General features: G+C 45.1%; 1 protein-coding gene across 14 annotated transcripts in view; it reads right to left on the bottom strand.

Moving 5' to 3' along the window:
* ARVCF (ARVCF delta catenin family member) overlaps positions 1 to 23599 on the bottom strand; it is a 236322-nt gene that overhangs the window by 73434 nt on the left and 139289 nt on the right. For 13 of the 14 annotated variants that reach the window (XM_039378914.1, XM_039378916.1, XM_039378913.1 and 10 more), the window contains 2 exons: positions 10380 to 10538; positions 1990 to 2597 (listed from right to left, as the gene is read on the bottom strand). In XM_039378914.1, the coding sequence (XP_039234848.1) occupies positions 1990 to 2597; positions 10380 to 10538 (767 nt within the window). Of the gene's footprint in view, positions 1 to 1989; positions 2598 to 10379; positions 10539 to 18796; positions 18836 to 23599 lie in introns of those variants that run through there. The other variant, XM_039378917.1, reaches the window with a different exon arrangement.

The raw sequence follows: 23599 nt of genomic DNA, 5'->3' as shown, positions 1-23599 counted from the left end.
CGTTAATCAGTTTCACAGGAATAACTTACTTTAAAAAAAACTAGAGAGGAATAATAAGTTAGTAATTACCCTCATCCAGTACAAAGCACTGTTTGTAGTCTTCAGTTTCTCGCAGAGCAGTAGCATATCTGAAATGCAGGTTTATTGAATTGTTCAAGTATTTCTTTGAAATGTCAAAAAGTAACTACTTATGAAGAGGCCCTCACACAATCTTCTTATGTTCTCAACAGCTAAAGTTTGCTGCCACAGTCAGGCTAATTATTTGTCAAAGCCTCTTGATCATATTAAATATGAGGAAAAAAACACAACAAAAGAAATGTAATAGAAAAATTGTGAATTGGTCCTATCCAAAGTGCAAGGAACAATAAATCAAAGGGATGTTAAAAAAACCAAAAAACTTTTAAAATGCAAATGAGTAGGTTCTAAGAATACTTCTAATTATTCATCTTGCATACAGTTTGAAAAATTTTAATAAAAATTTAAAATCATTGATACCTGACTGTTTTTAAATGAGAAATGTAAACTTGTTTAGTGGCAGAGGAGAACCAATTCAAGTCTGATAGACTGCTCAGTATTTTGGCACCCACTGGGTGCAGATGTTCCCTTTAGCCCTGTAAAACATGGATGTGGTTCCACTGGTGGCAAAGCTTGCAAGGTCAAAGACATCCCAGGGGGGCTTAAAGGGTGCTCTGGGAGATACCTCGACACCTTTGCACTGGGTTTTTGCCTTCTCTTTTTTTTTTTTTTTTTTAAATATAGATGACAATTTCCAAGTGCTTGATTCTGTTTAGTTTTAAAATGAACTTCTGAACACAGGAAGGAAGACAGAGCTATGCAAGCACGAATGAGGCAGCACCTCCTGCTCTCCAGGAGAGCAGAAAGGCCTCCACAGACCCCAGTGACCACCACAGCCAACACAGCAAAGCCTCAGGGCAGAAGGGTTAAGTCTGAAGACTGTCTACACACACAGAGCAAGTGGATCCAGACCCTCTTTACAGCTCTGGCCACTGCTCTAGATTAAAAGGAAAGGAATGAGAACTAAATCCATATCAAAACATGAACTGCGAGGACATGACTTCATGCAGGCACAGGCAGAATTTGTACACCCCTTGGAAAACAAAGTATTACAAGTTTTTCAGGTCCAAGATGACTTTTGGCTGAGTAATCTGACTCTTTCCCTGAGCTTGTGGAGTATTGGATTCTTTTCCGCAAATGCAAGAGCAGATATCTGTGAACCCAGCATAAACAACTAATATCAAAAAACATGGCATAAAATAGAACATCCTCTAGAAATTGGGCTGAACCAGAAGTAATTTGTGACTCATCACTTTAGTTACATTAAACGCAACACAGATACTTTTATCTCCCCTTTTTAGAGGCACAGGACGAAAAAATGATCCAAGTCATGCAGATCTGTGAGGTTCTGCACAACCTGGTCATGCAGCTGAGGGTGTGTGGTTAGCACAGGATCAGGGGCTGAGGCTGCCAACACCTCCCAAGACAGCCTTAATACAGCAAGGCACCCCTTCTGCAGCAGGTATCAGCTCGTCTGCAAGCCCAGCCAGCTGTTCATGATTTTTGTTTGACACATATGCACACAGCCACACCTGCCAGAAGTCTCACAGATCACAAATCCCTCTTTTCACCTTGCTAGTATGGGATGGCTCCAAGACAACACAATGCAGTCACAAGTCTTTTTTAAGAAAAGAAAAAAATTAACTTAGCCCCCTTGTACAAGATCATCCTTTTTTCTAAAATCGACCTGAACTAAGCAGCCCAGAAACACAGTGTGAGGGTTCTTGAGCCCTACCCTCACTCTCTTTTGTACTTCACGTGTGTTTTGCAGTCATTTATGGGCTAATGACAGGGGCAACCTGTTTTTCTGTCACATAACTCCAGAACTTACCAGATCAGTAACACTCTGAATGCACGTGATCGAATAAGCCAAACAGCAGCAGGTTAGCACTGCAAGGAACAAAGGGGTTTTACCTTCCTTTGTGAGGTCTCCCTCTCTCTGGTACACCTGCAGACGTCCTCCTGTTCACAGTGGAGTAATCAGGATCCAGTTCATAGCCTTCATCATCCACTCCCAGGCTGCGGTTGTCGTCCTCCAGTCCGTAGGGCTCTGGCTGGAAGCGCTCGGGCTGGGAGCGGTTCAGGTCGGCGTTGCTGCCCACCGGCACCTGAGGCTGGGCCACGGGACCGTAGTTGTCCCTCCTGCTTGGCAAGGTGAAGCTGCCATCGTCGGGCCGGTAGGCGCTCCCCGGCACGTAGGCGTAGCGGGGCCGGTAGCCGACGCCGCGGGACAAGCTGCCGTAGTTGTCGGAGAGGTCCCCGTAGCCGTCGTGGCCGAGGTACGGGCGGTACTGGCCCTCGTGGCTCTCGGGGTAGGAGTCGTTGTAGCTGTTGTAGGACCTGGTGAGCGTGGAGGACGCCTGGGGGGTGATGTAGCGCTCGCCGTTCTTGAGGTACCTCCTGTCGATGGAGTCCGTGTAGCTGCCCATGGGTGACGAGCCGTCCATGGCGGGCAGCCCGTCCGGGCCCAGCGGCACCTGGCGCACCGTCCTGGTGGTGACCGTCTTGACCATTTTGGTGACCTGGGAAGAGGCAGGGAGGACATGTGTTAACCTGCTCCTTGCTGCACAACGTGATGAGATACACGGGGAGCTGAAGAGTGAAACGGGGAGGGCACCACAGAGCAACCACAGCAACGTGCCACTGAACGGAGCACCGGGGCACTCGTGGGCTCACCCGTCAGCTTTCGGACTGAAGAGTGGACAAATATTTCTAATAAAGGCTAAAAGACACATTCTAGAGCCAGAGCTAAGTGCACTCTGGGCTCTTTCTACCACATTTGCATGGAAGCAGTGCAAAGTCATTACAGCAGTTCCAACTTACCCAAAATGTTTTCAGGAGGCATCTGTCCTAGAGAAGACTTTATGATGCTGAGGAGCCACAGCCTGTCCTCCCACAGTTAGCATAAATATCACAACACATTCTCTAGTTTGACAGAAATAAAGTTACACGCTCTTCCATGATCTGGATCAAGTTTGCACCACTGTGTAGCTGGATGGAGCTCAAATCTGGCAGCAGTATTTAGGAAACCGTGATCTCAAACAGAAAAGTTTTGGGCTTCAAGATTCTGGACAACAAACCTGCTTTCTCCTTTAAGATATGCTGACATCCAAGAATCACCATACAAGCCCAACAGGTAGTTGTTGTCATTCCTTTGTTTTGATGACTAACATATTTGCAATAATTAACACCACAGTGTTTTTGCAACTGGAACCACCTGGGAAAACTTATTGGGCTGGACAAGATTGTTTAAAACATTAAAGAAAAATCTGTCCACAAATACATCTTTATCTTTTCTTCCATAAATCACATTTCATTTCAACAGAAAACTGACAAAAACTGGTTAAGTGTCCAGAGGGCCTTTGTGTTCAGGGTTTTTGCTAAAGGGTAAGGACAGACCCCTCAAGACTTTGCAAGAACGTTCTGCCCTTCGTGGGAAAGTCTGGTAATCTGTTTAAGACAGTTCTGGACAAAAGCCACTATTATCACAAACTAGCAAAGGGCCTTCTGTTTGGGTTGATATCTGGGGTCCATCAGCTGTCTGGACTGTCTTCCAGAGTGACCAGCAAAGGCTCTTTTGAGAAGAATACAAAATTCGGCAGAGGCCAATCCATCCTTGGCAGCCCTAGCCCTAATAAAGTTACTTTAACCTATAAAAAGCTACCCTAACCCTAGAAAATGCTGACTTTCAGCCCACTGTAAAAAACCCAACCAAGCAACAAAACAGCACACCCACAAAGGTGAGAAGGAGAATCAACACCCCCCCACACACACAGTGTTACACACAGCAGGGGAGGAGCACAAAAGAAAACTAACAGATATTTTGGGTTTCTTAAGTATTACAGACGTAACTAAGCATCAGCAACCACACTTTTCTTCATGTAAGCCTCAGAATGAAATGTGTATATCAAGAGAAATGGTAACTATAACATGCAACCCTGGGTCACCCAATGGCTCTGAAGTCCAAATAGATATTTTGACCTATAGCCCCCAATTTAAACATTTAGATTGGCAACAGATAAGCCAAGCTGCTGCAAAACAAAATAATTAGAGTACAACTCTTGAAGTGGCTCCAGATATGTCCTCTAGCCAGATGTTTTCACACAGAAACCCCAAACAGAAAAAAAATTCACCCAAACAGCATTTCTTTTCCTAGAGACATCTGTGAGCAAATGATACTTCAAGGTAATGAAGTAATGAAATCCTCTAAGGCTGAAAGCAGCACAAATGGCTCTCCAGCAGCAGCATAATCAACAGCATCACGTGTTGAACACAGCACAGCCAGGTACCAACATGACCTTGGTGTCTGATGTGAGCCAGAGCTGAAAGAGCTCTCCTCTTCAACCCTACTGATTTCCTTAGCAAGAAAGCACCAGGAAAGATGCCCTCTTCCCTGCCTCCCAATCTTCTCTCCCTTTTCTAAAAAGCACAATTTTAATAACAAGAAGAAAGGAAACTAGAAACTGAACATTTCTGTCATGACACAGAATGCAGCAGGGGTTTCTGTTTATCACCTGGGCACGATACTCCTCTCCACTCCCTTATCAGTGTGACCACTGCCAGGGCATTTATCAGCCCAGCCAGCACTGAGCAGACAGAAAGAGCTGGTGGAGCTCACAGTGGCTCTTTGTAAAGAGGATACACACAAAGCAACACAGCTCAGTGTTCTCCTGCTGGAGTCTGAAACAACAGTTTTATTCAAAGTAAGTTCAGAAGCGAACTTCCAAGGGCAGAAAAAGCGACATTTCTCAGGCCTGGCACTTGTGAGTTTTGCAAAGCCGTGACAAAGCTGGACGAGAAGTGCTGGGCCTTTGTGTACTTGAATTTGGGAACCAGTAATGGGAATGACAGGAATTGAGGTACCATGTCAACAATCTGATGAATCAGAAATGGATATATTTTCCCAGAATGGAACAACGAGGCAGCTTTGTGATGCCAAGGAGTGCCCTCACACAACCCCCCAAAGCTCCTTCTTTCAGCACCACTCAACAAATGGAACTCCAAGCACTGGTTTTCAAGACACAAGTTGCCATGTTGGCACAGTTTGTCACGTGTAGTTTTTCATGAAGTTGTTAAGCTCAGACAATACTTAGTCCCTAATACCCCTCATCTGGCTGCAGCAACAGCACGGAAGAAGGACGATATTTGACCTGCAGGATCCTTGGACAAAGGTTTGGCTCATTTTTGCCAAGCAGGAGGAGGTAACACAGCACAGGAATGCTGTGGCCAGGACAGTGTCTCCAATAGTGGGTACATGGATACAAAAACAACAAAAAAGAATTTCAAGTCACTGAAAATCAATTCCTAGACAATGTGTGACCTACCACTCACACTTAATGAGTTTTTCACCACGCTCTGGCACTCTACAGAGTATTTACAGAGATTTTTTTTCCTTTTATTACTATTTTAAATAACCCAAGGGATTCCTTTGCAATTTTTTCCCAATTTGCCTTCTTTTCCTGTCTTCAAGACTAGCACAGACAAGCTTTCAGTGGCTGTGGATAGTCAAAAAGCCACACTTGGAGTCAGGCAGCACATGTAAGAACAAGTTTACAACGTTAGCACAGCTTCACCTCTTATTTTCTGAGAGCTGCACCTACTGGCAAACAGAAAGAATCAGGACAATCAAAACCCCCTTGTCAGACACATAAAAAGGAACATTTCACTCGAGCATTAAAGCACACATTTCTCATAGCACAAAAGCACTCAGTAATGCCAAAGGTGTTATGGTGGGGCAATCAGAGCCATATCTGGAGAGACAGGGAGTATTTGCACTCATGCCTCATTTGTCAGGGATAGGCACCGAGACAGAAGATTTATCATGTGATAAACAGACTTTCTTGCTGACAGGACAATAAAGGGAGGCTTTTTGGAAGCAATTAGCCAGCACACAGAGGAAGGTCCATTTATTAGGTTTCCAAGCAAAAAAAGAAACCCAACCAACAAACCAAACATCGTTATCTCAGGAAATTCTGCTCAAGGGAACGTTTCATTTATGTTTCTTGAAGAACAGGTAGACTGGAGAAGCTGACAGTACAGCAGCCTTCTCTCCCAACATTTTTGTGGTTTCCTTAACATGATGCATCAGCCAGAGAGAATGAAGCTCTTCCAAATGGGAGTCCCAGCAGGCTGTTCTCTGTGACACCCAATCCTCCAGATGCACCCAATCTTGAGAAAGATCTATTAGCATAAATTCCTCACTACAGATATGCTCTAATGAAAAATTTAGAGGTACAAGTTACTTTGAGAAAGTGCAATTTGACTTCCTTTGTTTACTTTCCATCTCTAAAGAAAACCTGCTTAAAAGGGTTTTTTAGCCTGATGACAAATCAAAGATGCTCAATTGTTTCAAAGCTACAGTCTCTGAGCAGCAGATGAAAGCTCCAGAGTACTTCCCTGTGAAAAGCCTGTCAGAGTAGGCTTAAAATATATTTGTAATTTTTTATTCCCTGTAAAGATATTAAGATTTCAACTACAGTATAAAAAGTTCCAATCTACCTAATTATTCAGGCCTCTGCAGCCCAAATCCTGCAAGTCAGTGTTTTCACTGCTGCTCCCCCCCCAGGATCTAAGCACACTTCAGGTTTACTGACCTTACCATTGTCCTCAACCCCAGATAGCAATTACTTTATTAAATAATCCCCTTACAGGCCCCATGATAACGTTTTCACTAATTCTATTTCTGGAAATACATTTGCCAACAGAACATAAAGGAAATATTCACACATTTGAAGCAGCTTCTGTGTTTTTCTATTTGCCTTGAAGGATGGCAGAACAAACATGTAACTATCCAGCAACTGGGTTTACTGGATGTATATGGCACAAGTAGATCCCTCCCAGGGCTCAGTCACAGAGGAGTAAAGACAGTACAGAGATTTCAGCTGAACTGGGCCACCATGGTCAAACACAGTCATCTTAACCAGCACCTACAATTCTGCCTTCCATTGTGGTGTTGAGGTTGGTTTTGTTTTGCCTTTACTTTTTTTTAAATCAGTTAAGTACATTATAAAAGCTGACAGGGCTAAAAATTTTGTGGAAACTGTCATAACCCAAAAACCAGATGAGAAGGAATCAGATGAGAAGCACTGTGACATTTCTGAGAGCCTCTTTTTGAACCAGAGACTGTAAAAGTTCATCAGACCGAAGCTATTACCTTTCTATTAAATGCTGGGCAAGAACTCACCCAGTAGGTTTTCAAAACAACAGCTCAAATTTCTCCCCTTCAATTTTAAGCTTAACATTTCACATTTTGAAAGGGCCCTCAACTTTGCCTGCAATCCCTTCCTGCTCTCTGACCCAACTGCTCTGAATTTCCGTGGGAGTTCCAAAGCCCTGCCTTTCAGGGCACCACCACAGCCCAGGGGTTTGGGGATTCCCAGAGCAGGTGCAGGAGGTGGGAGCAGCAGGTCATCACTGCTGGGGAAGATCCAGACCTGCTGAGTGTCGGAAAGCACGAGGAAAATGGATGGAGTACAAATTAAACAGTTTGTATATGGACTGGACTTCACATTTTGTTATGACAAAACACCAATTCCAATGAATATCAGTGACCTAAATCTCTCCAACCTTTCAGCATGTCAATGATAAAAATAAAAGGTGCCTGAAGAAAGAAAAAAATCCAACATTAACACAAGCACACACGTCTAATTTGCTTCACTGAGTTCTCTTGAGCCACTTACAACAGGCTCCCTTTAACTCCTGGCAGTGCTCCAGCCAGCAGCAAGAAGGGCTTGTCTCTCCCCAAGGTGACTTTCACTGCTTTAGTTTGATAGGTATTTGGCTTCCAGAGATATTATAAAGTTGAAATGAAGTATTATCTGCTACATCTTTTGTGCAGTGAATGTTACGTAGGGACTTAGTATAATACTATGAGAATAACAGGTAGGGGAAAATTACTCACAAGTACCTCATTTTGAAAAGGCAGATGTTCCCTATTTAAAATATGTCAAATATTAAATTCTATTACGCCTTCTTCCTGCTTCACTGCTGCAGGCATCTCCAAAGATGTGGGGAAAAGCACAGCAAAACTGTCAATGCCTCCAGATTAAGGTTGTTTACTTAATACACTATCGAAAAGAATAACCTCTATAAATGATGGGTTTGTAACAACGGGGGAAGGAGCAGGGAATAAAGAACAGCAGCACACAGGAGCTTTCACGCTCACAGCCTTTGCTGTGCAGCATTTCAGGAGGAAGAATTTCAGAGGCATCACTCTCCAGCAAGCTGGAGATTCACACAATTTAGCAAAATTAAGTGACAGTTTCCTTTTGAAGAATCCAAAAACGCATCCTAAATGGCATTGGGTTGACTAATCCCCACTTAAACTATCCAGCAAAGAAAGAACACATTTGGAAAACATCTCTGGTCTTTTTGGCTCTTAAAAAAAAATACGACCTGTGTTATTTACTCTGACAGAGGAATTATCTCATGCTGCCACTTTCCTTGCAAGACAGATATGCTGCAGATTGTGACTGACACTGTCCAGGAGAGCCTTCTAGTTACAGATAAATAAAAACAGGTTCTAAACCCTTCCTTAAAAAAGCCTAGAGCAAGCACAGCAATGTAGAGCATAGAAAGGTTACCATTCAAAATAAAAAGAAAAGCTGAGCACAAGCCAACCCCTCCTAATCTCCCTGAACAGACTGTGACCACCTCAACTTCACACACTGCCCTTATTAAGTGCCAGACTGGATATTACTGCAGAAGAGATGGGACAATTCCCACCATAAGACATGTTGCTGCTTTACAAGGACAAGTTCCACCTGCACACTAAAAGCAAGGCAAGATTCATGTGGGGTTTTTTTTTGTTTGGTTGGTTTGTAGGTAGGGTTTTTTAAATTATTTTTAGCTTTTTGGTTTTTTTAAAAGTTTTTTAAAAATCTGTGAGGGAACAGGCAGAGACACAGAACTGCAGTTTTTGGGCTCAACAAAGATCCTACTGTAGATGCCCAGTGGCCACGTGTTTGCAGCTCCCATCCCAGGGAGAGGCTTTTCTTCACCACCCTCATCTGAGCAGTCAGAATTTCACCACTGCACAGAGCTTCCAGAACACTTCATTTTCTCTGTAATGCTCTCACATAATAGTATGACCTATGAAAGCACTATGATGGTATCTATTAGAAATGACAGTGTTGATGCCAATTAACTACAGGACAATTAACTGATGCTACTATGCCTCAGCGACAACAGTTTTCATTTCCACAGTCCCTACCAAAACAAAACGCAAGTTGAAGACCAGTCTGATGGAAAAAAATTACAAAATCTGACCTCAGATTCATATCTAAGAGCTGTTAAACCTGTGCCATTTTACCACAGCAAGGAAGAGTCAAAACAAAACCATTTCAGAGGCAACAACCAGCCCAGCAGAGCCTCAGCCCCCCTTCTGGCCGTCAGGGCTCAGCCAGCCCTGCCTGTGTTCGGACATTTCACAATCACTTTGCTCAACAACTGCATTTCTACATTCTTGTTTTTTGGGTGGTCTTTTTAGCAATGAATTACTGGGGAACAGCTCTGGGCAGTACATCAGTTGGAGTCAGTGGCACTACTGGAAGCACCACAAAGCAGAGTAAGGGGGCTGTGCAGCCTCCCCCTGTCCTGGACACCCCGCAGTGCCTCAGAGACCTGCAGGAACAGGAGGAAGTCTCGCTCTTTGAGATGGAACAGGAGCTCCAGGGTTGCTGTTTTTCCCATTTTCCTTTCCCATATGCAGATACAATGCCTGTTTTGAAGCTGCCACTGTCATTTTCTGTGGGAAGATGGGAAAACAGGAGGTACCCTTCACAAAATTGGTGTGGAATTTAAATGCTATGGTGTTATTTACACAGGCTGTTTCTTGCTCTAAAGGACAAATGCACAATCACATGCTGATATTATAGATCATCACTAACCTAAGACACATTTCCAAGCACATTTTCCTCAGCCAAGCCCTACCAAACCATCTCATTCTCCCATCACTGTGTGTGTTTGCAGGGAATGCTGTGAGCTGCTTCAGTAAAATAAAGTGAATCTTAAAAGAATAAACAGCCTGAGAAGGGGTTCTAGTGTTTTTGTTTGGTTAACCTGGATAATTTCTCCTCTCAGTTCACAGCTCCATGAGAGCTGTATCAGCAAGGCTGATAAGGAGTGAGCTGGACACAGAGGGGGAACCGAGAAAGCCCCGAACTCAGCTGTGCTGGCAACCACCACTTTGAAATCCCTGAGGATCACCACAGCATGACTGTCATCACTCAGGCTGCTCCCTGCTATTTCTGTCTCTTGATTAGGTGGCATTCTGCCATTTTCCACCCTGCTTATTAACCCCTCACCTTGGTTTCCGTTCTCCTTGTGGTTCCATCCTCTGAAGTGACAATAGACACGTGGGAGGTGGGAGTGCCTGGGTCCTCCTCCACAGTAACTGTCTCTTCCACCATTTCTTGAGGCTCTTGCATCATTGCTATCGAGGTCTGGTTACTGGGGCTTTGTTCCTAAAGAAGCAGGTAAAAAAAAATATTGAAATTTTCACTTCTACTGTCATGGTGTAACTATTCTACTTATTTCAGATTCCTCAACTGAAAAAACACATTTTACCCAAAAACTTGCAAGTACAGATTCAGAGAAAGGAGTATTTACTGTCCCAGGGAAGCATTCTGCAACTATGCTGGTATGACTGGGTTCAGTGCAGCAAACAGAAATCATGAGAAGCATCTATCAAATACTTCATATTTACAGGTAACAGACCACTGCCTTACACTTAAACACTCTTTAAGCCTTCTCTTCGATGCCCAGCATAGGAGCAGTGGAATCTCTGTCTGTAAAAACATTCATTCAGTTCTGCTTTCAGAGCAGTTAATTTTACACACCATTAAAAGTTTCTTTCCATTTGATAAAAAAGTACACTCAGTTGCAGACTAGAGAAGGCTATAAAACATCAACACCTACAATTAAATGGACACCCTTCCCAAAAAGAAATGGATGGCTGGAGATTAACAGCTGAATTCCGTGAAATGCTTCCCTTCCCACATCTTTGCTAAGTCCATAAGGGCTAACTGGTTATAAGCTTATTTAAAATTTATAACAGATAGACAACATAATGAAAACTAAACAGAAAGCAAGCAGATCAAAGGCAGGTTCTTGCAGGGCTGCTGCCCAGAGAGAACACTCTGCTGCTCGGCAGCACCAACATCTGAACCTTTTCCTCATGCAGTTGTGTGTTCCAGCACAGAAATCACAGAAGCTCCCTTTGGAAGATGAACACATTTCAGAAGCTCCACAGCAAGAGGCCAATAAAGAACCAGCTTACACACTGAGAAGTCAGACTTTTCCCCAGCATTATGAATCCTCAGCCACGTAAAACGAAATGACAGACTGTTCATTTCAGTAGAACCCCGAAGGGATCTGGCTACACAGGCCTTAAAGCCAAAGCTGGGCTTCTCTTGGCACATCCTGTCAAAAAGGCACTCAAAGAACAGCCTTTATTAAGGACTATATATATACACACATACACACACAAATACCTTTATATATATATATATTTTAAAACCAAAACATAATGACACGGAGCTCTGAACTGCCAAGTGAACACACCCTCCCCAAAGAGAACAGTATGGACAAATCCAGTATACTACTTCCCATCACGGGAAAATAAAATGGTTGGGATGAAACTGTTGCCATGCATGAGCTGAGCCTAATTACATAAAGGTTTAAATATTCTCCACATGTGAGCAGCACTTCATCACCAGGGAACTATACAGTATTTTGTACCATTTTACTTAGAAAAATTGCATTTCATCACCTGAGCTACCATCTTCAGACTGACCCTTCTGCTGGGCCATGTTTTGGGCAGGCCCCCAATGACCTTGTGCTGCTGAGCAGGAACTGGGCACTGAGGTCTCATTAAGCTCCACATTTATTTCTTCCATGATATATAATTTCCTTTTAAACAAGCTGAGATATGCCTGTTCAGTTTTCCTTCATTTACAGCTGTATTTTGACCTTTTGGAACCTGGACTTCAGTAAGGAAGCTGCTTTCATTTTCAGGTAAGCAATAATATTAACCAAGACCATGACAAGGAGCCTCCAGCAATCATCTCAGTCAAAATGCAACCTGGACAGCCTTCCAAGGTAATGAACGGATCACCAGAGGTGATATAAGCAGGCACTACTCCCATTTCTATTGAAACCACAGAGTAACTCAGGGAACAGAATCAATCAACGAGAATAAGGCTTCTGAAGTCCTAAAGAAAATCACTCCTTCCAGTCTGCAATATTTAATCTTTAACAGCAAATAAGTTATGATACGTGCTGAATCCTTTGTGGTAGGGTTCAGATGTCACATTGTGTCTTCTGCCCACAGCTTCAGAAGGGAACGAGCTCCAGGGATAAATACATTACTCTCCAGGTTTTTCTAGAAGGTACTGTATTTTGACTGCAGCTCCCTTTTCCCCACCCCACAGTGAAGCTTTCCTCTAAAGACAGTAGTTTACACAATACTGCAACAGAGCAGAGACCAGAACTTCCATTCACCCTCACACAACCCAGCCTTGCCAAGAACAAAGAAACAAACCAGTCACATGGAGAGAGGGTTTTTCCATTACACCCTGTCCCTGTAGAACTCTCATGGAATGCCAGAACCGCTCCAAGGTGGGCCCTTCCCACTCCTCTCACACAGGTACATTCACACATCTCATCCACCAGCTTCATTTCCAGCTGCACTTGAGGTGCCACAGCTCTTCCTTCCCCTCAAGACTTTTCAGAGGCAAAGTCTGTTTTCTGACAATAAACTGTAGGAGATGGAAGGTGGAAAGAAATATTTTGCTCTTTGAACCTTTGCAATACTTTATTAAAGAAAATAAAAATAGTCTGTCTTTGTATTCAGACTGCCTGTGGGCAAAGGAAACCTTAAAAGCTGGGCACTTACACATGAGCAAATTGCAAACTAGAGCATATTGACTTCAAATGAGCACTGCACTAGTTTTTATCCTCTGGCTGCTTCTAAAACTAAGAATGAGGGAGATATGGTACAGGTCTGCATTCCTACAAGATAAAACCATTGCTAGCAAGAGACTGTCCTAAGCATGAGAAAGCCTAAAAGCTTGCCAAGTTCAAGGTAGATCTCTCCTAGCACAGAGAAGTAACCAGACTGCATCTTCTGCGTGTTCCCTCTTTCTGTGTGAGCCACGAAGGAATGCAGTGAGGGAAGAGGACAGTCATCATCCAGCTTACTCCCTGAATTAGCTTCAGGAGATGGTGCTTTGATCTCCCAACCCAGTACGTTCTCTACATCGCTAACGTGGAATTGTCACAAGCTACATTAATGTAGAAAAGATGCAAAGATTTTGTTATCTGTTTTTAGACTCCATCATTAAGGATTTTAGGTCAACACAAACTGCAGAAACTGGGACACATTACCCCTTTCAACTACCTTCCTCTGTGCTCAGCTTCTAAGGCAGTATTTAGGATGGGTTTTTTTCGCTAAATACACCTCGGCATCTCAAATTCCACATGTTTGGCAGGTCAGCCTAATTATCCACAGCAAAACACAAGTTGCTGGGTAAGGCTGGAACACGACACCCCCAACGAATAATGCTACCAGTGGTTCCCTGCCTGCCACAGGGAGGTAATTCCAGTTCAGAAAAACACCCTCATGCCTGTACCTTGCTGGGGGCTTTCGAAGCAGAAGCAGCCAGACAATTCCTCGTGCCAGAGAGGCCCCGTGGTCCTGCCCCTACTGCTGAACTCCACAGCTCGTGTCCCAGGAACACCAAGGGCCAGCAGCTCCTGAGGGCTGTGGCACTAGGGGATCCTGGGGATCCTGAGGGCTGTGGCACTAGGGGATCCTGGGGATCCTGAGGGCTGTGGCACTAAGGGGATCCTGGGGATCCTGAGGGCTGTGGCACTAAGGGGATCCTGGGGATCCTGAGGGATGTGGCACTAAGGGATCCTGAGGGCTGTGGCACTAAGGGGATCCTGGGGATCCTGAGGGCTGTGGCACTAAGGGGATCCTGGGGATCCTGAGGGCTGTGGCACTAAGGGGATCCTGGGGATCCTGAGGGCTGTGGCACTAAGGGGATCCTGGGGATCCTGAGGGCTGTGGCACTAAGGGGATCCTGGGGATCCTGAGGGCTGTGGCACTAAGGGGATCCTGGGGATCCTGAGGGCTGTGGCACTAAGGGATCCTGAGGGCTGTGACACTAGGGGATCCTGGGGATGGCTGGGCAGGGCCTCGCTGGCTGGTGCCCCAACCCCAGCACCTGAGGGAGCAGGACAGAGCTGAGCTGGCAGCCAGGCCCAGCCCAGGGGCAGTGTCACAGTGATGGGGAGGCTCGAGGGCAGCCTGGGCAGCAAAGCAGGGTCAGGATGAGGGGCAGGGACAGACAGGGACAGACAGGGACAGACAGGGACAGACAGGGACAGACAGGGACAGACAGGCAGGCCCGAGGTCGCTGTGGGCTCTGAGCTGGCGGGGTCCATGGCCACTGCCAGGCACACCAGTCCTCCTCCAGCACACCCCCCCCACTGCTCCTCCAGCACAGCCCAGGCGTGGGCTGAGCTCAAACACCAGAGCTGCCAGGTCCCTGGGAACAAGCCCCACACGCAGCTGGTCAGGGCAGTGAGGTCTGCAGTGCCCTCAGGGACCCCACAGACCCCCTAAAACGGATGCAAGGGTTCTCCTGCAATAAACACACACATTTCAATGTGTTATCCCCCCCTGCAGATTGCTGAGCATTACCCACTAAGTCCTTTTCAAATAATAATCTTTGGCTTCTTCCAAGATTACAAAATACCACCAAATCACGAGAACAGATTCCAAAGCAGTTATTGCACACAGTGTCAGCAGTCTTGACTTCTCTCTCTGCTTTTGCCTTTTTGAGACCAAATCCTATCTTGCTGATCTGTTCTTGCATCTCCAGTGTGCATCTCCTCTTTTAAAAAAGACATGCTATTTAAAACACAAAGCAACAATCAATTTATCCCCAGCCCGTAAAAGTTAAGTGCAGATGAAACAGCTAAAGACCTTGTAAAATAAGCAAGAATCATAAAATAACAGTAATTCTTGTTTTGTTAAAGAACAGTGATTCACCATTTAGGGCACATATCTCCTAGGGCTTATTTTGCATTAGAATACTACAGCTTCTGTAATCATCACCATTTCAATTCCTAGAGTTATATTTCCATCAAAGTAGCTATTTTATATCTGTTTTAATAAAAGAATAACCTCCCTCAGGAGGATCAGACATCCTACCTTGAGACAGTAAACAAAATTCTCTGCCTATGGAACAATTTTAAACAGTCTGGAAATAATATAAAATTGCAGGAGATCATTACTTCCACTAAAGCAGTCCCTCTTCAAGAACACTGAAAACATGTACATGTACATCGAATCATCATTCTCCCCGAGATCCCCTTTGTTCATAAGATTGCAGGGCAGGCTATTCTGGCCACTCCTTACTTCAGGCTACTGTCAGATTCCAAATCTGAAGGTTTTTGCAAAGCACAAAGGCTGAATTCTACATCAGTGGACATAACTTGTCCTCAGCCAACCCCAGTACAGACAAAGCTCAAGTGTATCAGCTCCTGTGAAACACATTGCAAGTCTGGGCATAATTAATGGCATTGGACAACAATGCTAATTGAATTAAATGTGGATTCTCTCTCCTCTACTACTCTTTGTTTCAACTACTTATTAGAGCTTCAATCTTTGCAAAGCATGAGATTATTTCCAAGTGTAAAGCAAGCAAACGTTGGTTTTGTCGGAGCCAAGTCTCGGGTTGATGTTCTGCCCCACTGGTCTCTTTCCAACTCAGCTCTGCACTTCCAGCTCGCCATATCCTCAAGCTGTTATTTGCTGAAGGCACGTGGAGGAGAAAGGAAGACAAAAAAGACAAGTCTGCAGAAACACAGCAGTTGAAAAAAGTCTATCCTGAGATCTTCATCAGACTAGGACATCAGAGAGGAAGAAAATCACTGCTGCAGTTTGTTGAACTTGGTCTATTTGTGGCAGATTTTTTTCAGTAAAAGATCCAACTGCTCAGCAGCTGAAGACTCAAGTCTGATTACTATCACATCCTCCTGCCTTGTCAGAGCCCCTTTCTTTCACCACAGCCCCAAGAGCAGGACAGTCTCCTGCACGGCTGCCCCTCGGGTGGGACGGGCTCAGAGGTGGGCACATGCTGGTTAGACTGGATTGCAGCCCTGGCACTGCTGGGACACAGAGCCCCCAGCCAGGATCAAAGGATGGCACATCCAGGCACAATGGCTCTGGAGCAACAAAGAGCACAGGGACCAGCCTGGACTGGAACTGAGGCAGCACAGAGTGCTGAAGGAGAGTTTGCAAGTCAGACAATGATTTAAAGATGGGAATACATAAATATCCACTTTGCTGCAGATAAACTGATCTCCATTTAGTAAACTTACTTTTCTGTTTCCTCATGTGAAATAAAATGTGTTTTTTATATATATAAATAAACATATATGTATGTATACGACAGATTCAGCTCACTTCAATGTGAACCCAAACACATGAACCTACGAGAAGCTTCAAGCTCTCTGTCAGAGCTCTCACACAAACTCTGCCCTCAGGCTGGTCAGTTCAGAACAGCTGAGAAATGCCAGCCCCAAATGAAAGAAGGCTGTCCTGGCATGGGGTACCAGAATGAACTCAGCCCCACACCACAATGTACCAACTGTTTCCTGAACACTTACACACTTCCTTTGTTCTTTAGAAACACACACGACAAGCAAGGAACAAATAATGCCAAGAGCTTTTAAAGCACCAAGGTTAAAAGGAACATTTCAGCAACTGGAAAAAACCCTCAACTACAGAAGTTTTGAAAAGCCACAAAGAGCAGCTTCTTTTGGAAGCAGGCATGGTAATTCACCCTCTGAAGGCATCACACCTTTCAGGGGAAGCAAGAGGCGGAGGTGAAGGAGAAGGAATCAAACCCAGACAAGGCCTGGAGCAGGAATATTCACCCCTCCAGCGTGGCAGGACACACTGGGGTCTGTTCAGCCACGCGGGAGCTGCCCATCAACGGGCAAACCCACAGGGCCTGCCCAGCAGCCAACAAAGAGGCCTTTTATGCTATTTTAAACAATCTGAAGTGTCTCAGTTAATGGAAGACCGGGCAATTGGCCCTCAACTATTTCTAATTGACTGGAATGATGGATGAAGCTAAAGGGAAAGCTGACCCACTGAACTTTTCCATACAAAGCTAGAAAACTGAGGGAGACTGTAAACAGTTTATAAGAATGAGAAGTGGGAGAGGCAGAATCCCAGGAGCTTTGCTCCTCTCAACCTGCTGTTTTTTCAGACGAGGGAAAACAAAGAGCTTCAACTCAAAGCTACAAACAACAAAAAATACAGGGGAAGGTCTAAACAAGTAGGGTATTTTTCCCATGCTCTCCTCCCCTTTCTCCAGTAGCTGCTTAGCTCTGCCATGCAAGCCGGTCCTTTGAATCAGAAAGGGCAATTTGTCACTTTGACAAGGTGTCTCTCAGGGCTCTGCACTGCCTTGCCCTGCTTTTCAGACTGACTGGGTGTTAACCATAGATGTCAAGACATTACATCTCAGTCAACCTCAACAGATGTGATCATATATACTTAAAACTTACACCAGTCCTACTACATCAAGGTAATGCTCAGGAAATCACACATGCCCACTGATTTTCAGAACAAAACCATCACCAGTAGCTTCTGTACTGCAAGGAGGCAACACTGCTGCAATGTGACAGAGCTGTCTGCTCACCTCAGCACATCCTAGGAGGGAAGAGCGAGGACAGAAAACTTCTAGGAAGGGAAATGGATGAGTAATAGGTTTGAATTCACAGCACCCAACTGTAGGCAGCTTAGCGAGGTGTCTAAATGCAAAATAACTGAATTCTTCCTCTTCAGTCAAAAACAAGAACAGAAACCTCAGAGAACAGTTCAGACCTTTCACAGACTAAATCACCTCCTTGGACACATCCAGCTCTTGCCACTGATTATGCAGGGAAATGATATCAAGAAAGCATTAAAGCTGGAGGATGAATCCAGGCCTCAGAGACCCGACGTAAGAAGTCTGTGGTAGAACACAAAACAGGACGAGTGGATGACAATGCATCGCTCAGTCCCTTAAGCACAAGCCTTTTTCCCCCCAGTAGTTCAGCAAGATCAAGTAGTAAAATAGAAGCATAAATCATATAAGTCATTATTTTTAAGATGAAAATGGTACATGCCAAAAGAAAAAAAGAAGGAGCCCCTGGCACACACAGTAGGCCCAGCTCTCCTCTTAATGTCACCAGCACGGCTGCTGCTGATGTGGACAGCCTGCCCACTAGGAAACCAGCCTAAAGGAGCAGGAAATGACTGTCTCTCACCAAGACCTGTACAGAGAGTTCACTGCAATTTGCCAAACTACCTCCCAAAACCAAACACAGTCGAATCTGCTCACCTAATCTTTGACCAAACCCAGAACAGATCCGACTTGCTTCCTCTCTGGAGCCATTCCGATGAACTAACCAAGGCTAAATTAGGGAGATTTTTCATGGGATGAGGTTACATCATGGATTATAATTTTCCAGCAAGTTTTTTCCTTCATCCCCACCTGCTGCCTCTAGCTGGCATTAAGGGTGGTGTGGGATGACTAATTTTACATTCCTTTCTGCAAGACAGGCATTCAGATTTCATTTCTTCTAGGCCCCACAGAGTTTGGGTCATAAATTAAACTGACGGATGTATTACTAGAGATCAAGTCCACAAACTTACATGCACAGGGGAGTCAGAAGTACAAGCTAGGTCCTTCATCTAAAACAAAGAAAACAACCGTCAGTTTGGCAGGTGGCAGGTCTCTCCATGCAGGCTGTGTGTCCCAGACTCTACCCCAGCCACCTTCACACATCATTACCCCACTAAACCAAAGTCTGCCAAGGCCCAGCAGTTAACACACCCACGCCTACTTGCACTGCTACAAAACTACCTTAGAGAATTGCTTTTAACTTCAAGGCAGATGTAAACCAGCTCTGCATTCCTTGAATTACAACCCAGGCTGGAGCATTATGTGAGTGTCCTAGGAGCCATATCAGATCAGTGTTAAATTCAACTAATCTCCTCACCCACCCACAATCTTGCCGGTAGATCTGAACAGCACAACCAAAAGGCTTCGTGTGGCAAAACACACCGCCACGAAAGCAAACAAAGCAAGCTTTTATAATCCTGAGGAAGACAGAACAAACAGATCACTGATGATTTTCTAAGCCTGCATTGCAAGAAAGCCACTCCTTAAAATAAATTATTTCTCATTCTAGGGAATACAAAGTGATTGACAATAAATCCATCCCACAAGGAATGTGCTTGCCAGTGTCTCCCACTATCAAGCCCCAAAGCAGGTTTGCTTGGCAGCAAGGCAGCAGGACTGTGTCAGTCCAGACAGCTCCCCGGGAGATTACCCACCTTAAACCACACACTGCTTCTTCCCTCTGCATCTCACCCCTTCCCACACCTGCCCCAAACACAGCAGGACGTGTGAAGGCCTCCAACAGTGCCTGGCTCCCATCGCTCCACAACTCCAGAGAAAACCGGGACAGTGGGAACGGCCCCGGGCGGGAGCTCTGGGGCTGCCTGCGAGTCCACTGAACACCAAAAACCACAACTCAGCAGAGCCAAAGGCCTCTCTGACTGCTGTAAACCTTCCAAATGGGAGAGATTCCAGCAGAAAGCCAATTTTCCCCAGTGCAATGCAGTTACTGTGCTATTCCAACTCCCCAGGAGAGCTCCCTGATGCCTTTTTGTCCAGTGCTCCATTCACTGCACATGTTTTCTGTTTATGTCCCAACACTGACCTTATAACCCCACTTGTACATGGCCAGTCCTCACACAGACTGCAAAGACAGCAGGCAGACTTGCAAAGCCAGTGATAAACTAGCAATGAACAGTAGGGAAAAAAAAAAAGGTTGAAAGCAAGAACTTTGATATTAGGGAAAATGCTGAGTAAGAACCTGTTCAGCCCTCGCATCCAGAGCTGTGCAAGGATGCAGATGCACTGCAGTGGGCTCAGAGCACAGCTAACAGAACAGCCAGAGAAAGGGATCACAGAGGTCTCGCATCCAGCCCTGACGTCCGAGCTATTAGCCTCAAAAGAAGGTCAAGGGGCGATGTGATTACAGTTCAAGTGCCTAAAGGTATAATGGAAAGTTGATGGAGAACCCTTCAGCCTCAGAGAGAAAGATTTAACCAGCCTGATGTCAGTGATGAAGGCTGACACACACATTTGGTTTTAATTTTCAGACAGCAAGGGTGAGCGGTGCAACAAAAAACCCAACACAGTAAAATTTTGCTGCTTAACATGTTGGACCTGTTTAAGAAACATGATTCTATTTAATCATAAATCTGATAATGGAAAGGTGCTCATGTGCACACACACAACTCCTCCTGCTTGACTCCGAGGAGTTTTCAGGCTGAGAACAATTTATTTAAAGCTCCTGAAGGAATTACCCATCCCCACAGCTCATCCTCAGCAAAGTGCACTTCAGTGCAATAGAGAGACTTCTGTCAGCCTGGGGAGGGGCTAACAAGGGAACCCTGCTCAGAACTGGTTCTGGCTGAGGGAGTTCCCTCTCCTCCCACCAGTGAGCAGTGGGGAATCCCCCTCTCAGCTGGCCAGCAGGACCTTCAGCAAACCAGAGCATTGTGTCAGCTGAGACACCACCATCACCAAGGACCAACCCTTGGAGTTGGTCCCACAGCAAAGGCTGTGGGAGCCTTTGCTCTCCACAGCTCCCAAAACCTGCAGTGCCAGTGCAGCTGGAACAGCTGTGGGACAGCAGGAACCAGTGACTGAAGGGGAAACAAGAGATGAGCACCATCTGTCCGGGCACCCTCACCCAGGACATTAATGGGAACCCACTGGGCCCATTCAGCTATAATAAGAATGCTCAGCAGGGACAGTTCAGCAAGGCCTGCTCTTACTGCAGGGGCACCAACCTCACACAGGAAAAAGTCATTTAAGCCAAGGTGGAAGTCACTTGCCTAGAGGTAAATATCTTCACTAGCAAAGTAAAACAGCTCTCAACTTCTCAGTTAACTGTGTTTGGCTTTTCCCATTTGTCATCAGCTCTGGCTAAGGATTCCACAGCCTGGAAACAGGCACCTTTCTGTGACCCCCTCTCTCCTGCTGGCACCGTGTATACAGTCAGCACTTCTGGACTGAAGTACTTGAATTGTAAAACCCCATCACATTTGCCAACCACTCGATTATTTACACAGTATCTTTTTTATTATTATTTCGGATATGCTTTTGTTTGGCACTTCACAATGGAATTCAAACATGATAAAGACTAAGACAAGACACAGCCCTGGAGTCAGCAATCCAAATCACTTCTAAACAGGTTCTCAGAGGGCTTTTGAGAGAGCCATTTCTCAATTAAACACACACAGATAAAACCAAGAGATCATAGGGGATGAAATGAAAGACTTGCTATTAACGAGCATCAGTCAGAAAACTACATTCATGCTCTGAGTGCTGTGCTTCCCTGCAGTTGGCAACACAAGCTGCAGGACTGCTGTTTGAACCCAGGGACGGGACAGCTGCATTTCCCTCCCGCTCCTTGGTGTAGTTTTATGACAGAAAAGAGAATCTTTAATTTTTCTAGAGGAGCTCTGCCAAGCTGAGGCTACAAACAGGATCTGGTGTGTTAGTAAACTCCCAGCCAGCTTGCTCACACCGTGGTCAGAACCCTCTGAGTGCCTAAATCCCCCATGCAGCCTGGTAGCACTGAGCACCTTGCTGGCAGGTAACAGGATGACTCCCTTTTAATTCAGGGTGACTCCCTTTTAATTCAGGGTCGTGCAGGAGGTGCCATTTTCACCTGTGCTGGCAGAATACACGGCACCCAAGGACCCTCTCTCCCCTTCCCTCCTTTATATAAAGGAACTGCTTTCCTCTGAGCCACCTCTGCTACTAAAATTTTGGCAGAAATGAACCGGTTCTTACAGTGAAACTCCCCCAAGTGCATCAGAGGAGCAAGGTTCTCCATAGAGCACTGCAGTCCTTGTATCATCCACACACAAAGCTGTCTTTCCCACAGTTCAAATGAAGTTGTTTTTTCTTCCAGTTCTTCACAAAGAATCAAAAGATAAACAGTCATCCCACCCACCTTTTCTTTAACAGTAGGACAGACTCGATCAGTACAAATTCAGCAGCAGTGAGTCCAACACCTATGATGAACACCCTGCCAAAAACACTGTTCCTGCCTCCAGGACTCACCCCGTGCTTTTTAATCCCTTCCCAGAGTCCCCAGCAGCACAAAAACACGTCCACAAAGGTGCTGCTGAACCCACAAGTCAGGTTTGCTCATCTGGACTAACCCATCATTTATAATTATATTATTAACAAATAAAAATGTCTGACAGAAATCCATAATATTGGACAGCTCAGCTTGCTAAATCAAGGAGTACAACAGGTACCAACAGACAAAACATATGCATGGAAGAGGGTAAGTGTGGCAAAAAGTTGCAAGAGCAATGCTAGAGACAGAAAAACACCAGAAAAAGATGAGCAGGAGAAAAGCATCACAAAATATGAGTCTTTCCAGGGAGGGTAAAACCAAAACAATAAAGCACATCAAGACAGAAGAAAACGAGAAGAGACAGAACCCATAAATTAGACAAGGAAGTGTCATGTGGAAGCCAAATCAGTGGCTTTCACAAGAAAAAAAAGTGGCAGGAAAAGGGAAGGAGGAGAGAAATATTTCAGTCTGTAACTCCATCCTGTTAACACTGCTTTATTTCACCGTAAAAGTCTTCTGATGAATAGGAGCTCCCTCCACACACAGCAGTATATTAAGATTCTTTATTAAAGCTTTCCAAACACCACAATGTCATTCTTTGGCTTTTCATGTGGTTTGCCTAGACTGTGTTTTTGTTGCTAAGCTCTCATTAGATGTGTATCTTGTACTGACAGGGAAGAGGTTATAAAATACACGAAACCTGAACACGAGCCCAGGATTTGATTTTACACAAGTGAACACTCTCAGGCAACAGTACAATGCCTTGTGTGTGACTTGGGGATGCTTCTGCACACATTCAGGATGGACTGAGTGTGCCCCAACTGCTCCACAGCAGCGTGCAATTAATTTAGGGAAGAACAGAAAGGGAAAGGGAGCACAACTGCAGATGTATCCCAACCCACCTCCCAGCCCAGCAGCTCCTGTGCCAGCCCCTTGGCAGGACAGCTCCTGGCTCTGGCAGAGGGCTCAGGATGGGAGGAGGAGCATTGCCCCGAGCCACGGATACCAGGGAAGCACAAGAACAACACACACAAAGATGGAGCCAAATTAATAAATCTTGCTTACAAGGGATGACAGCACGTCAGGAAGAGCAAATGTAACCATCCAGCTATCGGGGTGGAAGACAAAGATATCCATCCTGAACAGCAAATTGTGTCAAACACCATGAACACTTTGCACCCCACAGGCAAAAACTAGCCTGATTCTACACTTAATTCAATTATCCATGTCAACAGTGACCAAACACATCAGCATTTACAGCTTCCCACCATTTATCAGTTCACAC

Source organism: Pipra filicauda, unplaced genomic scaffold (assembly GCF_003945595.2).
Source record: "Pipra filicauda isolate LSUMZ 115617 unplaced genomic scaffold, ASM394559v2 scaffold14_size4853619_pilon, whole genome shotgun sequence".
NCBI lineage: Eukaryota > Metazoa > Chordata > Aves > Passeriformes > Pipridae > Pipra > Pipra filicauda.
The sequence above is the reverse complement of the archived record's forward strand: the minus strand, read 5'-3'. Positions and strand labels throughout refer to the sequence as shown.